The sequence below is a fragment of the Melopsittacus undulatus genome, chromosome 5, assembly GCF_012275295.1.
Source record: "Melopsittacus undulatus isolate bMelUnd1 chromosome 5, bMelUnd1.mat.Z, whole genome shotgun sequence".
Lineage (NCBI taxonomy): Eukaryota > Metazoa > Chordata > Aves > Psittaciformes > Psittaculidae > Melopsittacus > Melopsittacus undulatus.
In genome coordinates, this window is record NC_047531.1 from 37823384 (window position 1) to 37843589 (window position 20206).

General features: G+C 39.8%; 1 protein-coding gene across 1 annotated transcript in view; it reads right to left on the reverse strand.

Moving 5' to 3' along the window:
• Positions 1–9747, reverse strand: part of CPM (carboxypeptidase M) — a 30880-nt gene extending 21133 nt beyond the window's left edge. The window contains exons 1-2 of the mRNA XM_005142580.3: positions 9614–9747; positions 9319–9469 (exon numbers count right to left, since the gene is read on the reverse strand). Coding sequence (XP_005142637.3) covers positions 9319–9469; positions 9614–9730 — 268 coding nt within the window. The 5' untranslated portion in view covers positions 9731–9747. The remainder of the gene's footprint in view (positions 1–9318; positions 9470–9613) is intronic.
• Between the last annotated feature and the right edge of the window lie 10459 nt (positions 9748–20206).

Here is a 20206-nt window from a genome sequence, read left to right on the forward strand (position 1 = left end):
AGTGATTACTTGTAAAGCAAGCAAGTTGTAAAGTGAGCAGCTTCTTAACATTTCTAAACGAATCCAATCCTTACATCATCTTTCTGGTTTAGTTGACAAGCTACATTAGTTTAACCAGTTGCTTCCAGATTCTCTTTAAAATGGGTAACAAAATGTCTCCTTTGAAACATTAGCAACTGCCTTTTAAGATAGGCAACAGGCAAACACATATTTTACAAATAACTAAAATTCAGTGTTATTACCTAAAAACAGTAGCTTAGTTCTTTGTCTTTGCAAAAAAACATGCTCTGGTGGCCTTTGTTTTCTCTTGGATTTTGAGATCAGCCTAATGCAATGACGTACCAAACAAGTACTGACCCTACTTTAGGTCCACCACAATTACAACACTTTGCCAGAAACAGCCAGGTTATACATTGCTTGGGAAGTAGCATTTTGTGACTACACTATTCCTGGAATTTCCTCCAGCTGTTCTAGGAGAAAAGAACACTGGACCAGACTGGACTTTTGAACTGATGCAGTTGGACTGTATTTCTTGAGAGCATAGTTTGGTTTTATTTTATTTAGGACAAATGTTACTTTTTCAGATCTGCTCAACATACTTAAATGCAGATAACTGCAAGACCAATCGATGGAGAAAACACTGGCTAAGAACAAACAGGAAACGTAACTCAATTATCCTAAATCCCTTGTGAGCTCAGCATGTTACACAGCAGCTATGGTAATTTAAATAACTCCATATGCCCTAGCTTGACCTTTCCCATAAATATAAGTAAGCCCTAGATATCAAAGTGCAGAATCATCTGCTTCGAAGCATCCTCTGACCTCTTCCTCACATTTGAGCCACTACATAGATTACAAGAGTCACTGTGCCAGAGGAGTGGTTTATAGGGAGAGTAATATCTCAGCTGGAAGGTGAGAAGAACTACAGCTAGCCCTATGCAGTTTGTTTTCATCTCCAGTACGTATTTAATTCGTAAGAGTTCAGAAAGCAAGACTAGCAGTTATGTGCACATCCAGTTCTCATTCAAAGAAAAAGCCTTTAAAAAAGCCAAACCAAACCCAACCCAACTAGGTATCTCTTCTATGCAAAATCATGCACAGAACAACTGCCTAAGGAACAAATGCTTCAGGGTAAGAAGTCACATCTTGCCTATCAACTAATTAATACATTAAAAGGAGGTCTCCATTTGTACGTATGTGAACCAGCTGAACACAGTATCCCATACCATAGCTATACAGCAAAGCTCTAATTAGGCCACCTTGAGAATCAGGTAGCTGGAAGGATCTCCAGTCAGTGTTCCTAGGCAGAAAGGCTATCCAGAAGGGATGCAAAAGGCATGCTGCTCTTTTGTGGAAAGTGACTAGAAAGCTACTGGAAGAACTTTACTAGAAAGACTTATCCCCTGAAGTGGGTTAGGAGGAATGTGTTACTGTGCTCTCCTCAAGTGAGAGAAGAATGAAAATGGATTGAGTTTCTGGGCAATATAGGCACAGGATGAGTTTTATTTCTTTTTAAGTTTGCAATCAGAATTTGTTTTTACATGAGCAATATTGTACTGAAAGGGCAATTCAACCAATATCACTGATCACTGATATTGTTATTCACCTCATTTCCCCTATACCTAAGGAAACATAAGCCCTGTAGCATGGCCCAAAGACTGAAGGCTATCTCTTGATTAATGATTTTTTTTAGAGAATCTTTCTCTTCCTGTGCTACCCCCAGCATTTAAAAAAACATCAGCCTGAGGAAGTAGATATTTATATAGGACCAGTGTAAGTCAACACTGACTTACATAGAGAAAGCAACTCAAAGTGAGCATACAGGTTTGATATGTCCCCTGCAATCAACAGTTCATAGGTTAGAGTCAAATTGTCAGCACAATTATGAGCTATAAGAAGGATCACAAACCATGTTTCAAGATCACACCTCTTACTCACGTCACTAAAAGTTTATGTACAGTGCTCTAAGAAGCAGCATCCTATTTGAAGTAAAGAGGGGGAAGACCCCAGTAATTAATCTTCCTATTGTGCAACATTCCAAGTATCCTGAGCTCCATGTCTGGATGTTTGGAATAGGTTTTTTGTTTGGTTTTAGGTAACAGAACAGTCTTCTATATATTTACTTTCTCATCACCAGCTAGTCAAGAATCAAGTTGCACCCACCAGCTGCAATTGCTGATTCTATTACACACACAAGCTCCCCAGCATTGTTAACTTCACTGGTGTTAATTACAATATCCAGTTGTCAATTCTGTCTACTTCTAAACAAACATGGAAATCTGTAAAATCTTGCTGAGGGAAAACAGGATGGCTTCAGGCTTAAGACCTCTACTGCTCTGAAAAAAAAAAAAAAAACCAACTTGACAAATATATGCTACAACTAGACAACTACAAAGCAAGGGACAGAGAGGAAGCAAGAGAGCAGAGATTTTTTCCCACAATGCTGGTTTTAAATAAATGCTGCTCATAGGAACAGTGAACTATTTCCAAATACATCAGATCTCTCCATTTCAAAGTTACAACATAAAGATTCCAGTAGTAGAAAACAATTTCTGTAATAGAAGTGTTTGATCTATGTTGCTAGGATAGGATCCCTTCAAAAAGTTGTTTCAAAAGCCTTCCCACAAGATTCTCTGAAGAACTGTATTTAAGCTGTGTGTGCACATGTATGTAAAAACTGCATAACTCATACATACTTCCATTATTATTTTTAGGGGTAGGAGGTAGCACAGAACTCAAAATAATGACCAACCAATTCAGAGCAAGCATAAAGTGAATATTTAAGCAAGTTATTTTGTTTTCACTGCAAGAGAGTCACAACATGCTCAACAGACTGCACCTCAAAGAGTAATGTCTTATCAGTCTTTTATACAACTGACACTGACCAAGCTACATACAAGTTACGTGTACTTATTTGCATAGCCATGCTGATAAAAAACAAACCAACAATGTTAAGTCATGTTATCAAACAAAAGTCTTTGTACTTGTCTATCAGAAACCAGCTTACACATGACTTACCTGTGTACTGGCATGGACTTTTGAACTGATGAAGTAGGACTATATTTACTCTTCAACTACACAGTAGTCCCACTTGAGCTAATTCCGATAACTAAATTGCTAGAGGATACAGTCAGATGAAATATGAAATTATGTTTCAACATTTTAAATGTTAAATATTGAAATGTTGTTAAATGTTCAACTTTTTAGCTTCAGCGAGGACAAAAAGACTTTATATACCGCAAGAACTGACTACAACTAAAACAAAGATGGTAATGAAGAAAGGGACCAAAGAGAGTAAGTGGCACATGAAGGGCAGGGAGGAAATTTCAGGAGAGGCAGGCAAGAATGGGTAAAGCCAACTATAACAGTAAGTTTTAGAACACCCATTTTTAAATGAAACTCTGGACTTGAGCCAAGTGACTTTAGTATGATTTACATAAAGCCCTCAGTGGGAAATCTCTTATTCGTCCTTGTTCTAAAAATGAACACTGAAAATCTCAATGCTTTATATTATCTACATATGCCATGCTTTCACGATAAGCCTGTGATCCACACTGCTAAAGAAATTCGTGGCATGAGAGATGAGGAGGAATGGGAGACATTATCAAGGACTGGAGACAGGAGGAAAGCCATCTGCAGCAGTCATAGAATCATAGAATAGTTAGGATTGGAAAGGACCATGCAAGTGGAACAAACAGAAGGTAGTATTCTTCTACTCAAATATACCTCACATCATGCAGCCAAGAAAAAAATTGCAATATTTTCTTTAAAGATAGAACATTCCCTGTGGATTTTCCTCTAGAAAATGTGTTCATTTCAAGACAAAAAATGTTCTTTATAAACTTCTTTCTAAATACACTGGTACTCATTTTTAGTTTGCACAAGCATTTAATAATGACTAACACTGAGAAACTTACTTCAGAGTACACTGGGCTATGTATAACCTTCTCATTCTATTTCTGTAGAGTGCCAGGACCCCTGAAACTAACCTGATGAGAAGAACTACAGTAGATTAAAAACACTTTTTGGATATGCATTTCAGTTTTGTTTCCTCCAGCAGTAAAACTTGTTTTCTAGTACTTTAAACAAAGTAAAAACATCCAGAATATAAGCATCTCTAATGTAAAGTCAATAAAATTTACAGTGCATTTTACTATTGATGCTGGTAACCCAGGCTCCTTCCATACTGTATCACATGAAGTGTCTGAAAAACAATTTCTGAAAGTAAGTTCCAGGTAAGCATCATTTTCCAGCTACATTCACAGAGTATCAATATCCAGAATAGAAAAGTACAGTATTTACTATTAAATATTTTCACAGAAGTGCAATAACCCTTAAGGTAGCACTCCCCTGTTCAATAGCTGCCTGTAAACACTTAAAAGTATCAATCACATTGTATCAGAAAAGTGAGGAAATAACTTAATCCATGGCATATATTGGGCATATGTTCCACTGATATTTGTGCAGGATGTCAGGGACAGGTGAACTGCCCAAGTTCTCTATTAACAGGCAGATACACCCTTCCTACTGAGCTGCCTGAGTCCCAGTCCCTACTGCACCCTCCATTTACTGAAGTCACAGCAGCTTATCAGACAGAAACCTGGGCATGCACCATGCACTTCTGTTTACTGAGAAGGGAAACCCATGAATGCAGATAGGAAGCAGACATAATGAGCTCTAACACTCTGAGAAACCTGGCTGGCTGGAAGCCCTGCCAAGTACTCCTTCCACATAGTGTATCATATCCTCTGTGCACCCAGACATGTGGAAGCCTGGGCATGAACTTTAAAACTGAACACACACCTGCATACTTCAACCTGTTCATAGAGCAGGGACAGCCGAATAATTATAAGGGGGGGGGGAAGGGAAGTGGAGGTATGGTGTTTGGTGGACTAGTGAAAATTAGCAAAGTGCTTAAGAATAATGGATGGAATGTGCCAGGTCAAGGGCAACACAGCAATTGAAGAGCAAGCAGCAGAACAGAATTATTAAACTGCAAAGTTCTCACCTAAAAGCTTCCAGGAAAGCTCTCTTTCAAGAAGCTGCTTCTGAGAATTTCTAATGAAACCACATTAAGAGCTGGTCAGCTTAGTTTTTTTGTCTCTCCAATGATGGAATCTGCCACAGAGTTGCTAATTTAGGAAGTCAGCTTTGAAGCTCTTCACCAGGTAAAGGACAGGTACTTCAACCATACACAACTTTCTGCTCAGTGAGCAAGATCTAGCTTAAAGATGTTGTTTACAACTGCTCCAAATTGACTGGAATTCTAAAAATACAGCCTGGTCCCCAAAAATCCAGATCTAAACCAAGCTATAGTCACTTTATCTGCATCCATAAATGTACCTGAAAAGAGTTTTTAAAGGAGTGCATATCTACTACAAAAGCCACTTAGCTCTTTCAAAGTTGCTTGTCTAAATATTATATCTTTAAGTCTGCTTTCCACCACATTCATATTCCTTTCAAAGAGAAATAAAAGAACTGCATCTTAAATGGTTAAAAGTCACAGATCATACTCAGACATCAAATATTTCCTTTTTGACAGCACACACTAAGATTTGCTTGCTGAAGAGTAGTCTGTTTTTTACTAGGGTGCCATTAGACAGGACAAGTCAATATGATTACACCAGGTCCATTCCCTCCCGACTGACACAGCTCTGCAGCCTCCTCTATTATTATTATAAAGTGCACATCCTGTACTGAGGTTGGATACTGCGTACATTAGAAAACAGAGCTAATGCCAAAGATATTTTATGAGCTTATCCAACAACCCACCTAAAACAATATAAAATTAAGATTTCTGTGCCATCACACATCTCTGCCTACCTAAAGACCATATCCAGTTTCTCACAAACACACAACTCATCCTACAAAAATCCTGAGGTATTTGAGGCTACCTACTAAATAAAGCCAAACAGATAACACTCAGTTTTGTCAGACAGATTTTGCCTTTTTAAGCTACCTTCTCCCCTTAGCTTAGAGGGTAATAGCTTAGCAGATGACATACATAATTAAACATCATGGCTTCCAAATCTACAGACATGGAGACTGAACCGGCCATTGCCAGTCTAGAATACATTCTTCCTACTAACCTGGCAGAGGGCTAGTGAATTTGTATATGGTAATGTAAACCACTACAAAACAGATTGGTCATCTTTTGATTTTCATTGAGACTCTTGGTAGTGGCTCTGTTGTGTACACTGCTTTTGTAGTCTACATATATCAATCATACTTTGAAAGTCTTGCCTCAAATATACGCATGACAAATCATACTTGACTGCTTACCTTTCATGCAGAAAGGACCAGCTCAGTGAAAGAAAAGAAAGTACTCTCTTTAGTCTTGACCTTAGCAAGGCTTTCAACAGAACCTGAATCAGTTGGAAGGGACCCCTGGAGGTCACCTGACCCAATTCCCCTGTTCAAGCAGGGCCACCTACAGCAGGTTGCCCAGGACTGTGACCAGATGGCTTTTAAATATCTCCATGGGTAAATACTCCGCAACCTACCTAACCAGCCTGTTCCATTACTTTGTCACACTCACTGTATCTTCATACACAAGGCGGGAACATACAGATTAGAGAAATAGTCTACAGTATCATCAGAAGCTGGCTGGACTGAGCAATTCGTGGTTCAAGTGACAGCAAATTATTAGCAACATTCCTCAAGGGGCAATAGTGAAGCTGATACTGTTTAACATCAGCAGGGACAGGACTGCCATTCAGAAGGGCCTTGACAAGCTGAAGGAATCTCTCAACAGAAAACTGAGGGAGTTTGACAAGGGCAAATGCAAAGTCCTGCACCTAGAATATAAGAACCCCATATTGGGATTATCAACCAAAAAATATAACCCCAATGCTTGTTCAAGCTGCAGACTGGCTAGGCTGCAGTTTTGCAAACTCAGGGTTCCAGGGTGTGGGAACAATGTTCAGGTAGACAAGATAAATGAGAGTCAGTGTACTCTCACATCACAAAAGGCAACCTGCATGCTTCAGCATCAGCAAGAAGAAAAGCCAGCATCTTGAGTGAAATTATTATTCCCTTCCACTTAGTATTAGTAAGGCTACATCTAGAGTACCATGTTCAGCTATGGATTTCCTGGGGCAACAGAGACACCACCACACAGGATGAAGTCCAGTAGAGGGCCACCAGGATGATCAAACTGCATCTGAAGAGAAGCTAGAACAAGTCATTTTGCTTAGTCTAAATATCTTCTCTAACAGTTTAAAGCCATTTGCCCCTTGTCCTGTCACTATGTGCCTTTGTAAAAAGGTATTTAAATTAGTTTATCATCAATTGGTACATTTTGCTGTCATGGTTTAGCTAACTGGTAGCAGGACTCTAGTAAACCCATGCCAGTAAGAGCAAGTACATACATATATTCTTGTTTGTGTCAGTTTAACACAGAAAGGAACAGAACTTGAGCCCATTTACCAAACTTGAATATTAATTTCCACCAGAATTATAACACTTCTGTTTCCACACACTTTTAGTATGAGCAAAAAAACAAAGAGCCTGATTTAATACCATCCTCTACCATATTTCAGGGGATTTTAAAGGCATGTTTCTTAACAGAGGTAAAAATCTCTTGACAGGAAAAAGAAAAGCACTGAACATTTTTCACTGACACTCTGCTTTACATGGCATCAAGAAAGTTCCCACTGCCCACTATCCTGTTCAGAAAAATACTGCAGGCACACAGGAGATGCAAAAAGCATAAATAATCCCTTTTCACAAATTGTGACATGTAGCTGGCAGAAAGCAGAGCCCACACAATTCTCTTTTCTCACATAGGTTGGCAGAGCAGAAAGTAATATAACCAAAATACAAATGAAATTTCAGTATACTGCTGAGTTACAATCAAGAGATGATGCATTTCCAGTTTTCATGCTGATGGAACACTTCATGTTATCAACTTTTAGATGTCTAGACATTTTTACATGTCAAAATTTCAGTCTCAGGTTGGATGAAAGGGGTTTCTTTCTTACCTGCATGGAGATAAGCCAGCAAAGTTCCTGCCAGAAAAGTCAGAATCTAGTCCTATCATTAAAATATTAGCTAAGCCCCCTCAAGGTAGGAAAATGAGGATGTGGATAAGTGGTAGTTTGCACTTAAAGGGACCAGCCTTCTCTGTATGAATGATTAACACAATCCAATACAATCTTGCCTTTGGTGAAACGAGGAAGAACATGCCTTCCTTGTCTACTTGGAGTATTCCCACAGTGACACTTTCTAACACGAGTGCAGCCACACAGAGAGACAAGATCATATATCCATAGTGACAACAGCTGTTTGATACCTCACTGAAACAGAACCCTCTCATCAATTAAGAGTTATGTCCCAAACAAATGTAAGTATACGCAAGAAAAATGCGAAGACACATACTAACACAAGGAAGGAGGCATGAAAAGAAGCTACTAACATTCTTCAGTTATCTACCTAGAAGGCAACAGACTTCTTTAAACACATGCATAGATTTGATAATAGATGCTACACTGTCTCCTTCCAGTGGTCTAAAATGGGATTAGAAGAACAGATGATGGCTCTAAAGAATTAATGCCTCTGCAATTTACTTTCCCGAATTGAAAACTACTTTTTTTTTTTTTTTCGCTTAAAGCTAGATAGATGCATACTATTTATATGGTAGCAAACACTAAACTTTCTAGTATCTTAAACTACAAGTTCTTCCCCCCCCCCCCCCCCCCCAAATTTATGGTAAGAAAGTATTATAGAGAATTAAATTCAGATACCTATATAAGGCCAGAAAGGCAATTACTGATTTCAGTGTATTTACCTGTGGGATTTGAGACTGAAATCCCATTATTCTTTTAAGGCATAAGACCTTATATCAGTATGGAAATTGAAATCCTTTTTCTAGCCAGTCCTGATTTACTGGAATAATAGGCAGAGCCAAAAGAGAGGTTATTTTTAACATAGCCACATGTTAGAAAACACACACTCCTATTACAGCCCCACCTAGAATGGCACTTGGCAAACGGGGTACCACAACATCCTAAGCTCTTTAAAAGAGAGCCCTGTGTCTGAAATTGCCACTCGGGAGGTTTCCAATCCTCAAACAAAAAGGTGTTGAGCACTTCCATCCTAGCTGAAGTGCACTATGTGTCATCCGAGTTCGTTATTCACGCTTAAGCGGCAGGAAGAGGAAACTTCAGAGATGTAAGCAGAGAAGAACCCGGCACTCGGGATTAAAGCAGCCCTGCCGCCAGCAAGCGCCCACGAAAAGCCACCGCAGCCACTTCTACCCATGTGTCTCAGTTTAAATAAAGCAGAAAGCTTTCCCTCCCACACTGCCCCTTCCCTTACCTTCCACAGAGCGCCCGATGCTGTGCAGGTGGGTGAGGGAGGGGTAAGTGGCGTGAACCCTCTTCAGGTACGCCTCCAGCTCCTCGGCGTGGTGGTACTTGAAATCCAGCGCGGCCGCCACCGACACCAGGCAGAGGATGCCCACCACGTCCTAGAAAGAAGCAGATGAACCGAACAGCCGCGGGGACCGGCGGGCTTGCCGCTACAGCGGCACCGTAGCGGCGACAAGCCCACGGAGGGAGCCCTCCCGCCTCAGCCCGCCTCCCCTCACAGAGAGCAGGTGCCTCTCTCCTACCCCGGCGGCCGCCCGCATGGTGCCGTCGCTCCTCCACAACTGGAGCCGCACCGCCGGGCGGGAGCCGCTATCCCCCGTCGCCGGCCTCGCCCTGCCCCTGACTGACGCGGACTCCATCCACTCAGGTCCCCCGGCCCGCCCAGGGTCGGGTGTGGGGGCACACACCCCTCCCTCCTTCCGCCTCTCCAGCGGCTCTCACCTGTCAGAGCGGAGGGTGGGCGGCGAGGCTCTGTCGTCACCTCACCGCTGAAGGCGGCAGCCCCTCGGGGTGAAACCGACCCTCCTTCTCTTCCTGCTCCTCTTGGTGTCCCTCTTTGTAGGCTGAGGGGAGGGAAAGGGCTCCGAGCACATGTCTGGCGGCGGCTCGGTGCCCCTTTGGGCCCGCCGGCTGGCCCTGCTGCTGGGCTGTGTCCTGAGGAGGTGCGGTGTCTGATGTCCATGATGGCTTCACCTCGTTCTGCTTCCCTGAGGGCGTGAGGGGTTCTGGGGGGAAGCAGAAAGAAAGAAGGAAGCGAGGAGCTTTAAAGTTCCCATTCTGAGTTTTGATGGCTAATTCGATTCAGAAGGAGAGTTGTTAGGAAGAAAAACCCACAACCTTTTTTTTCCATTTTAACTGTACTGTCCATACTGTTCACTGCTCTTTCCTCAGTGCCTATGTGGTCCTGGGGCACAGAGACAAACCCCGCTGTGTGCAGAGGGACTCGAGAGAATTTATCTGCCCAAAACTATCAAAATGTCTACCTGGAATTGTCGGGTTTTATAAAAAAGATGAGATTTTAATAGGCGTGTATTCACTTACTGAAAGGGCTGGATTCTATCTACAGAATTAAATGCTTTTCTTGGGTTTGCACTAACCACAATGCCTTGGGGATATCCTAGACTTGGGATTCACCACAAAGACTTTTTCATCACCTTTTATTGTCTTTAAGTTTGGAAAGAACTAGGGGGGCGGGGGGGGGGGGGGGGGGGGAAGGGGAAGTGAAGCTGGCCTCCAGCAACAAAAATTAGGAAAGCAGCTACATTTACTTTAAAATATGAATGAGGATATAGCTGAGTGTTGAATACAACTATTTAAATTGTGCATAATTTTTCTGAGAAAGAAAAATGGCAGTTTTCATTCTAACCAGCAGCAGGATTTCATCTGCCTTCTTCTGAAGTTTGCTATACTGGGCAGCATCAGAAAGAGGATACTGAAGGGAATGGACATACAAGCCAACCCCAAAATTACAAGTCTTGCATTTCAAAGAGAAGCTGTATTTAATAAAAGGGACTTGTTAAATAAAAAGTTACAACTAAATTAAAAAACACTTTAAAAAGAAAACCAAAACAAAACCCAAAGCTTTAGAGAAAAAGAACCAAATTGTATTTTAATGCAAGTGTCTGTAATATACCAATGTATCAGAAGCATGTACAGCTAAAAATGGTGGTAATATATCTATGTTCAGACCCCTCAAGTATTTTTAGTTCATGGGAGGGACTTCCATATCACATATGACAAGGAATGCATGCCATGTACAAGGCTGCCTGGTTGAAAGAGATATATATTATTAGCCTTCTGTTGAATAGTGTTCCTTCATGTGTTGCATCTGGGGGGAGGAGAGAGCCCCGGAGCCTTTTCTCCCCAGATCCTTTCCTCCCATACTCTAACTCCACCATATTTTAGCTCTTCTGATTTGACAAGACCTTCTGTACAAAAGAAAATTCTTGCAAGAACTAAATACAGATGTCTTTTACCTTCTTTATGTATGGGAAAAAAAGTTAATGGCTAGTTAGACCTACTTGCACTTTCTGCATTGAATGGGAGAAAAACTGGGGTTATACTGCAAACATGTCTGCAGAGAAACGAGTCAAGTATGTGAGCTTCACATTTGAATTTGCAAGGCTTGAATATATATATATTTATAGGCTCCTTGAAAGATTATCTGGAGGCACCACTTGAGTAAGCAGGGAAGAAAATACACTCAGGTGGTAATCCAACATATACATACTTGGAAACTGTCCCAAGATAATCACAAGAAATCAGAGAACTCTGACTCCAAGAGAGAGTAGGGTTGGGCAACGCAGTAAAAAATCAGAGTGGGCTGTAAAAACTTAATCTCAGTGAAACAACTAAAATCACCTTTGATACTACGTAATCACACCGCATTATCTCCTTTGGAAATTACACCACCATTAAACGTAGCCAACACAGCCATGGTTAAATGAGAGCATTACTGTATTTAGGAATGTTCAAAATGACAGTTTTCATGCCAGGTGCTTGCAGGTTAAGACAAGTTAGCCTGTTTGGCAATATGTGAGTTACATGTGACAGATCAACCTCCCTCCTTCTCTCCCAACCCTCTCCCCCTTCACCCCAGTTTGCACAAAACTCAGATCTGTGTTGCTCTTGAATCACTTCTCAGAAAGTGAGTTTAATCCACTATAAAAAATATTCTGGTATATGCAGTTGTGGGTAAAAGTCAGTACCAAAGAACAAGTCCTGTATGAAATTAAGTCAGCAATAAATCTTCCTTTGGCATCAGTAGTTTAAAATCAGGGACTATGTGTCTGAATCTAATTGCAGTTATTGTTCTCAGCGCTGCAGTGTGGACAATGACCGCTACGAGGAAGCGTAACAAACTGAGAAATCCTACTGCTGTAAACAGCATCAACTGTTCTCCCTCAGTGACTTTCTCCTGTTAGTGACATTCTGGATCATCTGTTCAAAAGTGTTCAACAAGTGACTATTAAAGCTAGCACCTGAGCAGGGGTAGAGGAAATAATGGGAATTTTGACGTGAAATTCGCACCGGGCGATTTAGGCAGAGTTGCCTCCAGGAGTATTGCCGGGGAGGTGTAATGATGTGAGCAGCTGTATTGCCCTCTAGTGACAGGTGAAGAAATTCTTCTCCATGCAATAGGTAGCACCGTCAGACCAAAGCTTTACAGACACACAGTTAAGACAGGTATCGGCAGTAAAAAGATCTTCTGGAAACTTTTGTGATTTGGAGAGCCATTCACAGAAGCGATCTTGGAATTTGAAATCTGACTCAGGGTTTTGTCAGCTTTCGTGCAGGATTTCTGCACTTTCCAAAGATTAGTAAGAAAAAATGGGTGCCTACATGGTAACTAAAGCTTCAAAATAGTTCTGGTGAGAAATACAAAGAAGTCGCTAAGGAGGATTAGACGTTTTAAGGATCGCTGCTGCTATTAAAACTTTATCATTTGAAATTGTGTCCTAGGCATACAGATTACAGCTTCATGTTCTTTGTGCTGATGTAACATCAAGGACCTGACAATCATATTTCTGGTGTGGGAAAACATGAGATAAAGGCTTTCTCATGTGAGATGGAGCAGACAAGTGAGTTCAGTACAAGTGGCAACACAGACACATCAATTTGATAGGACAGCGCAGACGTGGATTAGCGCAAACGCAGATACTGACCACTTGAACAAGCCATTCCAGTGTGTAATACCCACACTGATGAATTAATAGGCTGATATTAGTATGGTGAAAGATAGATTCCCTGCATGAAAGAGCACAAAAGCACCAGAAATCACTCAAGCATTCATCAACTTATTAGTTGTCCTTAGCATGCAGTCAATTCTCAGCTGAGTCTTGCGTTTTTGGTTCTTAAATTCTCCTCCCCTCCATCCCAGCACAAGGATTACCCCTGGAGTAGAAAGGGATGCCCTGCTGTTTCTGGTAATCTGCAATTAGCAAATGATCCCGAGGGGGACTGTTAGCAGCTGGTATAGTTTAAAGCTGTCCAGACAAGCACTCAATTAGCTGGAGAATCTGGAACCGCAACAGGCTGCCTGGCAAGCCTCTCATTCATCCCATCTTGCAAACAGCACAATCTGCATACAGCAGAGATTTTGAGCTTCTGTATGCCAACACGTTGTCATGTGCTGTGGTGGAACAGATCAGTTCTGCTAACCTGTTGAAGCATGGGAATGTGATCTCGTTCAAGACAAATTGCCTTGAGTGGTGTGTGTTGGGTATTTTAATACAATTGTAAAATGTTTCAGGTTTATCTTTCTCTTCTTAAATTGGCTTATGCTTGCCCTTTCAGCAGTTCACACAGAGTTAGATTTGAAAATAAATTATCCCTGGAATGGGAGAACTTAATTTTGTACCTGTGGTATAATGGGTCCCTGGGTATGTAAGAGCACAGGGCTAAGAATAGAGGAAGCCAGGAAAGTTTGGTGCAAAGTACAGTGGGCCAGGGACTGGTGTATATCAGGGAAATAAATGGCAAGAAGGAAGGTGAGGAATATCACAGAGGTCTTGATAAGGTGGGAGGAGTGGACTTGGGGAGAAGGGGCTGGAATGTGGAAGGATTATAGATACTATTGTTGGGAAAAAAGAATTGAGAGGATTTAAGGGGTCATATGGAAAAGGACTGAGAGCAGTCTTTCTGCTCACTAACTTCTTGCTGATCTGATCCCAAGATAATAAAATTTCAGGGATTTAAGATGTTGACATAGCAACTTGTCAAGCCTGCTCATTTGTATATGAAATGCATTGCAAGTTAATACCATGGAAATTACAGAGATTCTTCATAGCTGATTTCTTGTTGATATTAAGCAAGACATTTGTGTAATCTGAAAATTGTCCCAAGAACTGGACTCGTTTCATCTTTAAACGTTTGGAAAATTTGTTAAGCTTTGGAATAGCATTTTGCCTTTTTTTGCTAATTAGCTTCAGATCAAAATATCTTCCTAATTGCCATTGTCAAGACCAATGCAACACTCTTACTCACAGTGATGGCTAAGCTGTCTCCTTAAAGAAAATTCCTCCAGGCCACTGAACATATCTGTTTCAAGTAAACAATGGTGCCATTTCCTGGACAAGAAATTAAGACATTTTTGGAAAACTTCATTGTGTGGTAAAAAAATCCCCTATTTCTCTGCACTGATTTATGCATAATGGGGCTCTACACAGACAACCAAGTAAACAGCATGTGCAGAAATCTTCTCTCAGTGAAAAGTACACTTTGTGATGTTTTGAACTAACCTTTTTCTTTTGAGAGAGAAATGAAAAGGAAGCTTTCAAGATATACAATATCTACAAATTTGCTGATCAGCAGTTTAAAAATGAATGTTTGGTGGTGCAATAAACATAGCAATTGCTTGACCTCGCTGAAAGCATCTGGCAAGTCTTTTCTTGGCTTAATCTATACTGGCTCTGCGCTGGTTAGATTGTCATTTATTAAACCATTTGGCTCTGTCAAGGCTCCATTTCTCTGAAGATATGGGTGTGGTTTTGTGGCCAGCTTAAATCAACCTAAAATTGTGCTTTCCCTGAGAAAGGCACCGCTGCACCCAATGCTGCTGGCTTTGCCAGTGTGAGCACTCAAGCAGCCGTGTGGTCAGATGAATTGGGGACCTGGTGCATCTGGAAGCTAACCCAAACACACTCACACAGTCCAAAAAATCACCTGGCTCAACTCCCTGATTCAGACCACACAAGCACCAGTGTTGCCTGAGGGAGCAGAAGGGCTGCATAGCCCATGGAGAGCAAGAACAAGTTGAGAGTAAGCTGCTGGCTAGTGGTAGGCAAGTATGATGCCACAGGTCGGAAGAGAGCTTCTTCAGAAAAATTAGTTGCACTCATAAGAGAGAGAGACTTGTGCTGTGCTTCAGTTCTGGCAATGGCTAATTCCTTAGAGATAGGCTGGACATGAAATCCTGTTACTCTCCTACCCCACTAATGGTATGGGAATAGTAATGCTGAATTTACCAGTCGATTAATTAGTACTTGTCAAGCAGTTTTGTAATGCTAATTGAATAAAAATTAGAGAAAGAGAATGCTCTTTCAAATGTGGAAACCTCTGCAAGACTTGGTCTGATACTATTGGTTGCTCTGTATAGAAAGTGGTAATATATGGATAGTTTCCCCATGAGCCTTCCAAGACAACCTGTCATGACAGAAAGCTTATTAAGGTTATCTAGATACAATCGCTATTACGAACACAGCAGCCATCACAAAAGACCACTGCAAGCAATAACCTTTATTCACAAATGTTTGTAAATCCACTGAGAAAAGCTGCTCCCTGGTGGTAATGGAGGCTGGCTAAAGAGCAGCCCTTAACAAGATGAAACCTGAAAAGAAAGAAAAGAATCTTCCAGTCCTCAAGCTTTGAAAGTGTTTTATTTGAAGTCATGTATAACCTCATCAGAAAATCAAACATCCGAATAATAAAAGTTGTTGCTGACACTGGAAAACTTTTTGTTTTCGCCTAGTTCATGTTTTACGGAATGAAAATTCTGGAAGTAGTAAAGCTTTGATAGGGAGTAAGAATGACCAGGTGAGCTTTAGTTTTGTCTTGGCTCATTTACTTTTAATACAATGAAGCTTCTTTTTCAACTCAGACTTCAAAGTTATTTCTTGCTTCAGAGTGCTTTGTACTTAAACTAAATCATGTAAGAATCATTTTGCTACCACAGTGCTTCCCTAATAGAGCAATTTTTTCCTGTGAAATCCAGGCTTAGAGAAGATATGCAGGATAAGGGATGCTCTTGCATTCTTGGCACATTGCTGGAACGGATGTTTCAAAACAGCACACATGACAGCAGCCTTAAGCATGGTCATCAGGAACCATACTGACATCTGAGCAAGACCCAGACTGGTACAATTTCCTTTGCCAGCTTCAGGAGATAAATCTTGAGGGTCAGATGTCTTAATTTGTATTTTGTTAATATATGAATGTGTAAATGTAATAAAAAATCTCTATTGTGCATGAGGATTTCAAGTGTTTAATAGTAGCCTCATCTCATTTGCATTAGTAATCCTTTTTGGCAGTCACCCGCACAGGAAGTCTGAAAATACACAAGAAAAACATGAATTCCCCAGAGAGCCTGTGGTAAGGAGATCACAATATTAAGATAACTTGAAGGTTGCCCTCATTTCAAGACATGTAGTGAAATCTCCATAACAGATAACAAGGCTGGATGTTGCATGCACTGCAAAGATTGACATACTGCATACCAAAAGCTTTTCTGTAGTAACTGTTTTTCATGTAGTTGTACATCCCACAGGATTTTTAATGGATGATTATGGAGCCTCAATCTACCCTTTTCATTACACAGAGTAACTTGGGGGGGGCTTTTCTTTACCATAACTGTTCCTGTGCAAGCCTAGCTATATGAAAAATTCTGTCTTCAATCAAAGATTGGACTGTTCAGAGAATTATTTGGCTCTTAAAACTATCTTATTGTGGGCTAATACTTCAAATTGCACTATATATTATCAAAAGTGCTGTAGATTGCCATGGATATAGATATTTGATTGCTCAAAAATTTTCACTTCCCATATCTGCCTTCTTTGAACATAAATTATTTCATCTTGTCCTAATATTCATAGATCTATTGTGCTTTGGAATTTGGTATTATTTCAAAGTGGCTATCACAATTAGAAATGTATTACAATATAAACCAAATGTGATTGCTGGCTTGCAGAGTCACGGTACAGATTTGAGCTTCGTGCTGACAGATAAATGTTTTACAGAACTGGAATGTTACGCAGCTCTTATGTGAACTGAAGAAAGTGCTTGGTTTTACTTTATCTATAATAATTTTAAATAATGGACTGAACTTAAAGAAGAACCTGAGTTGGCAGAACTTGCATAAGATGTAAGCTCTATTAACATAAATTCAGATTTTGTACTTGTCCTGGTTTCTTTAGATTCACATTTCATGAGACTGGACCGCTAAATTTGGCCTCTTAGTCTAAATGTAACCAAAATGGGTGCTCAATCTACTAGGTCATTTTACCGGACTTCTTTCTTTGTCTTAAAATAAAGGATAATTTATTTTCATTGCATGTGAGGGGAAAAAAAAATCACAAAAGTTATTATTCCTTGCGTAAGATTGTATCAAGGACATTCCTTATAAAAGGACGAAAATTTATTTCTTCCTCTCCAGCCAGTGTTGTCCTAATTCCTCTCAGTAATTTTTGTACTTTTGTCTAGATCTAGAATTACAGAAAAAGATGTTTATTTGTTGTCCAGCCTTACCCAGCTGCAAATAGAGAATCTGAGCCAGTAAATCACACAAGCATATGTTCAAACTTTAAACTTATGCCAAAGTTTTATTAACTTCAATCAAAGTTAAGTGCATTATTAAGATGACATGTGCTATCTTGTAGGAGACAGAATGGGCTTGGGAACTTTCATAGCTGGGGCTTTGACTGTTCTGGAAATGTCTGTCTTCGTTACTCATTCCGGAGTTTGCATTGCTTTAAATAAACCCAGAGTTGATCCATGGACATACATGTCTGTAATTTCTATTGTGTCTTCTTTTAATGATTTGGGCTCAGGGTTTTGATCATCATTAATTCCTCCCATCCTATTTTGAAACAAAATTTTAGTGAGTTGCTAGGCCAGTAGTGATTCATGAACTTTCCCTGTCCTGTATGGGCATTTTATCTGGTTAAAGTATGATACTGTTGTTTACTCTTCTTGTATTTACTTTCTATTTAGAACTGATTAATGTGAAAAAAATCTTACTCCAGTCTCTTCAAGAAATTAAAGACATGGGAATGATTTTTCTTTCTGCTTCACTACAGATTATACACTCTCTAGACTCAGTTTTGCATTGCCCTGTGCCATTTTTGTACATCAAGTAATTGAAGAGTATGCAAAAGTGATATGTATTTTCCATACATTTGGCACTTACGTGTTGACTGGGCCATGGAGAATAGATCTATTGTCATGTGACATTCTGCAAAGGCCATGGGCAAGTAAAATGAAAACAGAGCTGCTCCGGAAGCTTTGTATTTATTTATTTTGTATTTATTGCTGAATTATGTAAATATGGTTAATTAGAAAGATATAGTGCTTGTACTTCTGCTGACTTTAGCTGAACTTGTAGGTAGTGACAGTTTGTTCAAAAGGTTTATTGGAAGTCAAAAATGCTCTAAAAACAAGGCAACATGGTATGAATAATGGTTTATGTGCATGGAGTTGCTGATGTTGAACTAGCAACTTCATGATGTTCCATGACAGAATAGAGGCTGTGATAAATGGTTTTTGCTTCTAGCTGCTAGAAAATCAACCATCACCATATTGTTGCCTATATATGCTGTGACAAGCATTTTTATCGCTGGTTTTCCTACTTGCCACAATGCTGAAGGACAGTTCCAGTAACAGAATGAACTTGAAACCAGGGGGACTGGCATCCCTGGACAGTGGGAAGGGCAGGCCTCAGAGATGAGGAGCTGTCTGGGGATTAAAAGAACCCTCAAGTTTTCAGTTAGGGTGGGTCTGTCAGCATCTCTTTCCCACTTCCTTACTCTCTCTGGGCAGAAATTACCTCAAAAAATGTCCACAGGAAGGTGTTATGAAAACATGTATTTCCAATAAATATTTTTTCTTTCATGAGATGGTATATGCTTTGATGAACTCTGAATGTTAATGGAAGATTTTAGTTTATATTCTACACCCTATTCTGCAAATCTCAGACATAGTTTTAATTTCAATATGGTTTAATGTAAAAAGGAATAGTTTTTAACACAACATATTAGTTTCTCCCTTTGAAGTATCTTCTATTTATGAGTTCATAAATGTTCATATTGAATCTCTTATTCTATATAAGATTAAGTTCTCTGAGGAGGATTGATAGTGTATTGATTGCAGTTTAAGTAGTGATCCTCTACATGATACATACACAGAATTGAAAACTATTAGTACAGTTGTAAAATCTAGCATAGAATAAAGATTTCTCGCAAAACTCTGATACTTTGTATCTGTATTATGATATCCATTATATTAAATCATTTCTTTTCTGTACCCAGGACCTTTATTTTGGTCAGAATACACAATAAGTGTTGCCACTTGATGAGCAACTATTGAATATTTTATTTTATATTAATTTTTCAGCGGGTGGCCTATTTTCATCCGAGAGATCAGTCAAAATTCAAAATCTTGTGGGTGTTCCCTTTAAAATGGGAGACAAGTGATGGAATCGGGTATTTTGTTAATTCAGTCCCTTTCATCTAGAAAGAATGGACAGTCACGAAGTGGTATTTTCCCCAACTCAGTAGGAGTCAGACAAGAAGCATTTTCTTTTCTTACATTTTCAAGCAACACTGGCACTAATTCTGCTGCTGTTAGTTTTTGTTCTCCTTCTGCTGGCATTTCCATCAAACAGTACCTAGTTCCCTCCAACTACTGTTCACCTAAACAGGGGGCTCAGCTTCTGATCAAATTCATATATAACCTCAATTTACAGCTGACTTACTTTCAGAAGTGTAATCTTTCTATTTTGTATTCCAGGTGAATTTTAAACACAATTTCATTTACATGCTGTTAGTGAATTTACACAGACCACTGTTTTAACCACAAAAAGACATTCCAAAGCCTGTTAGGATGAACAAATCATTAATTTCCTTGGGGTTTAGTTTTGTAATGTTCATAAAAATGGACTAAGAATAATTCGCAAGCATTAACACACATTCATATGCCTCTCTGAAGATTGATGTTATCCTAATTTTACAAATGAGGTTCTGGAGCCCATAAAAAAATAGGATCAAAAGTTTCCATCAGTCTTAGGAGCTAGTCTGAAACTAGCATTTTTATTTTTGAGGATAGTTAGCATTATTTTCTTTTCT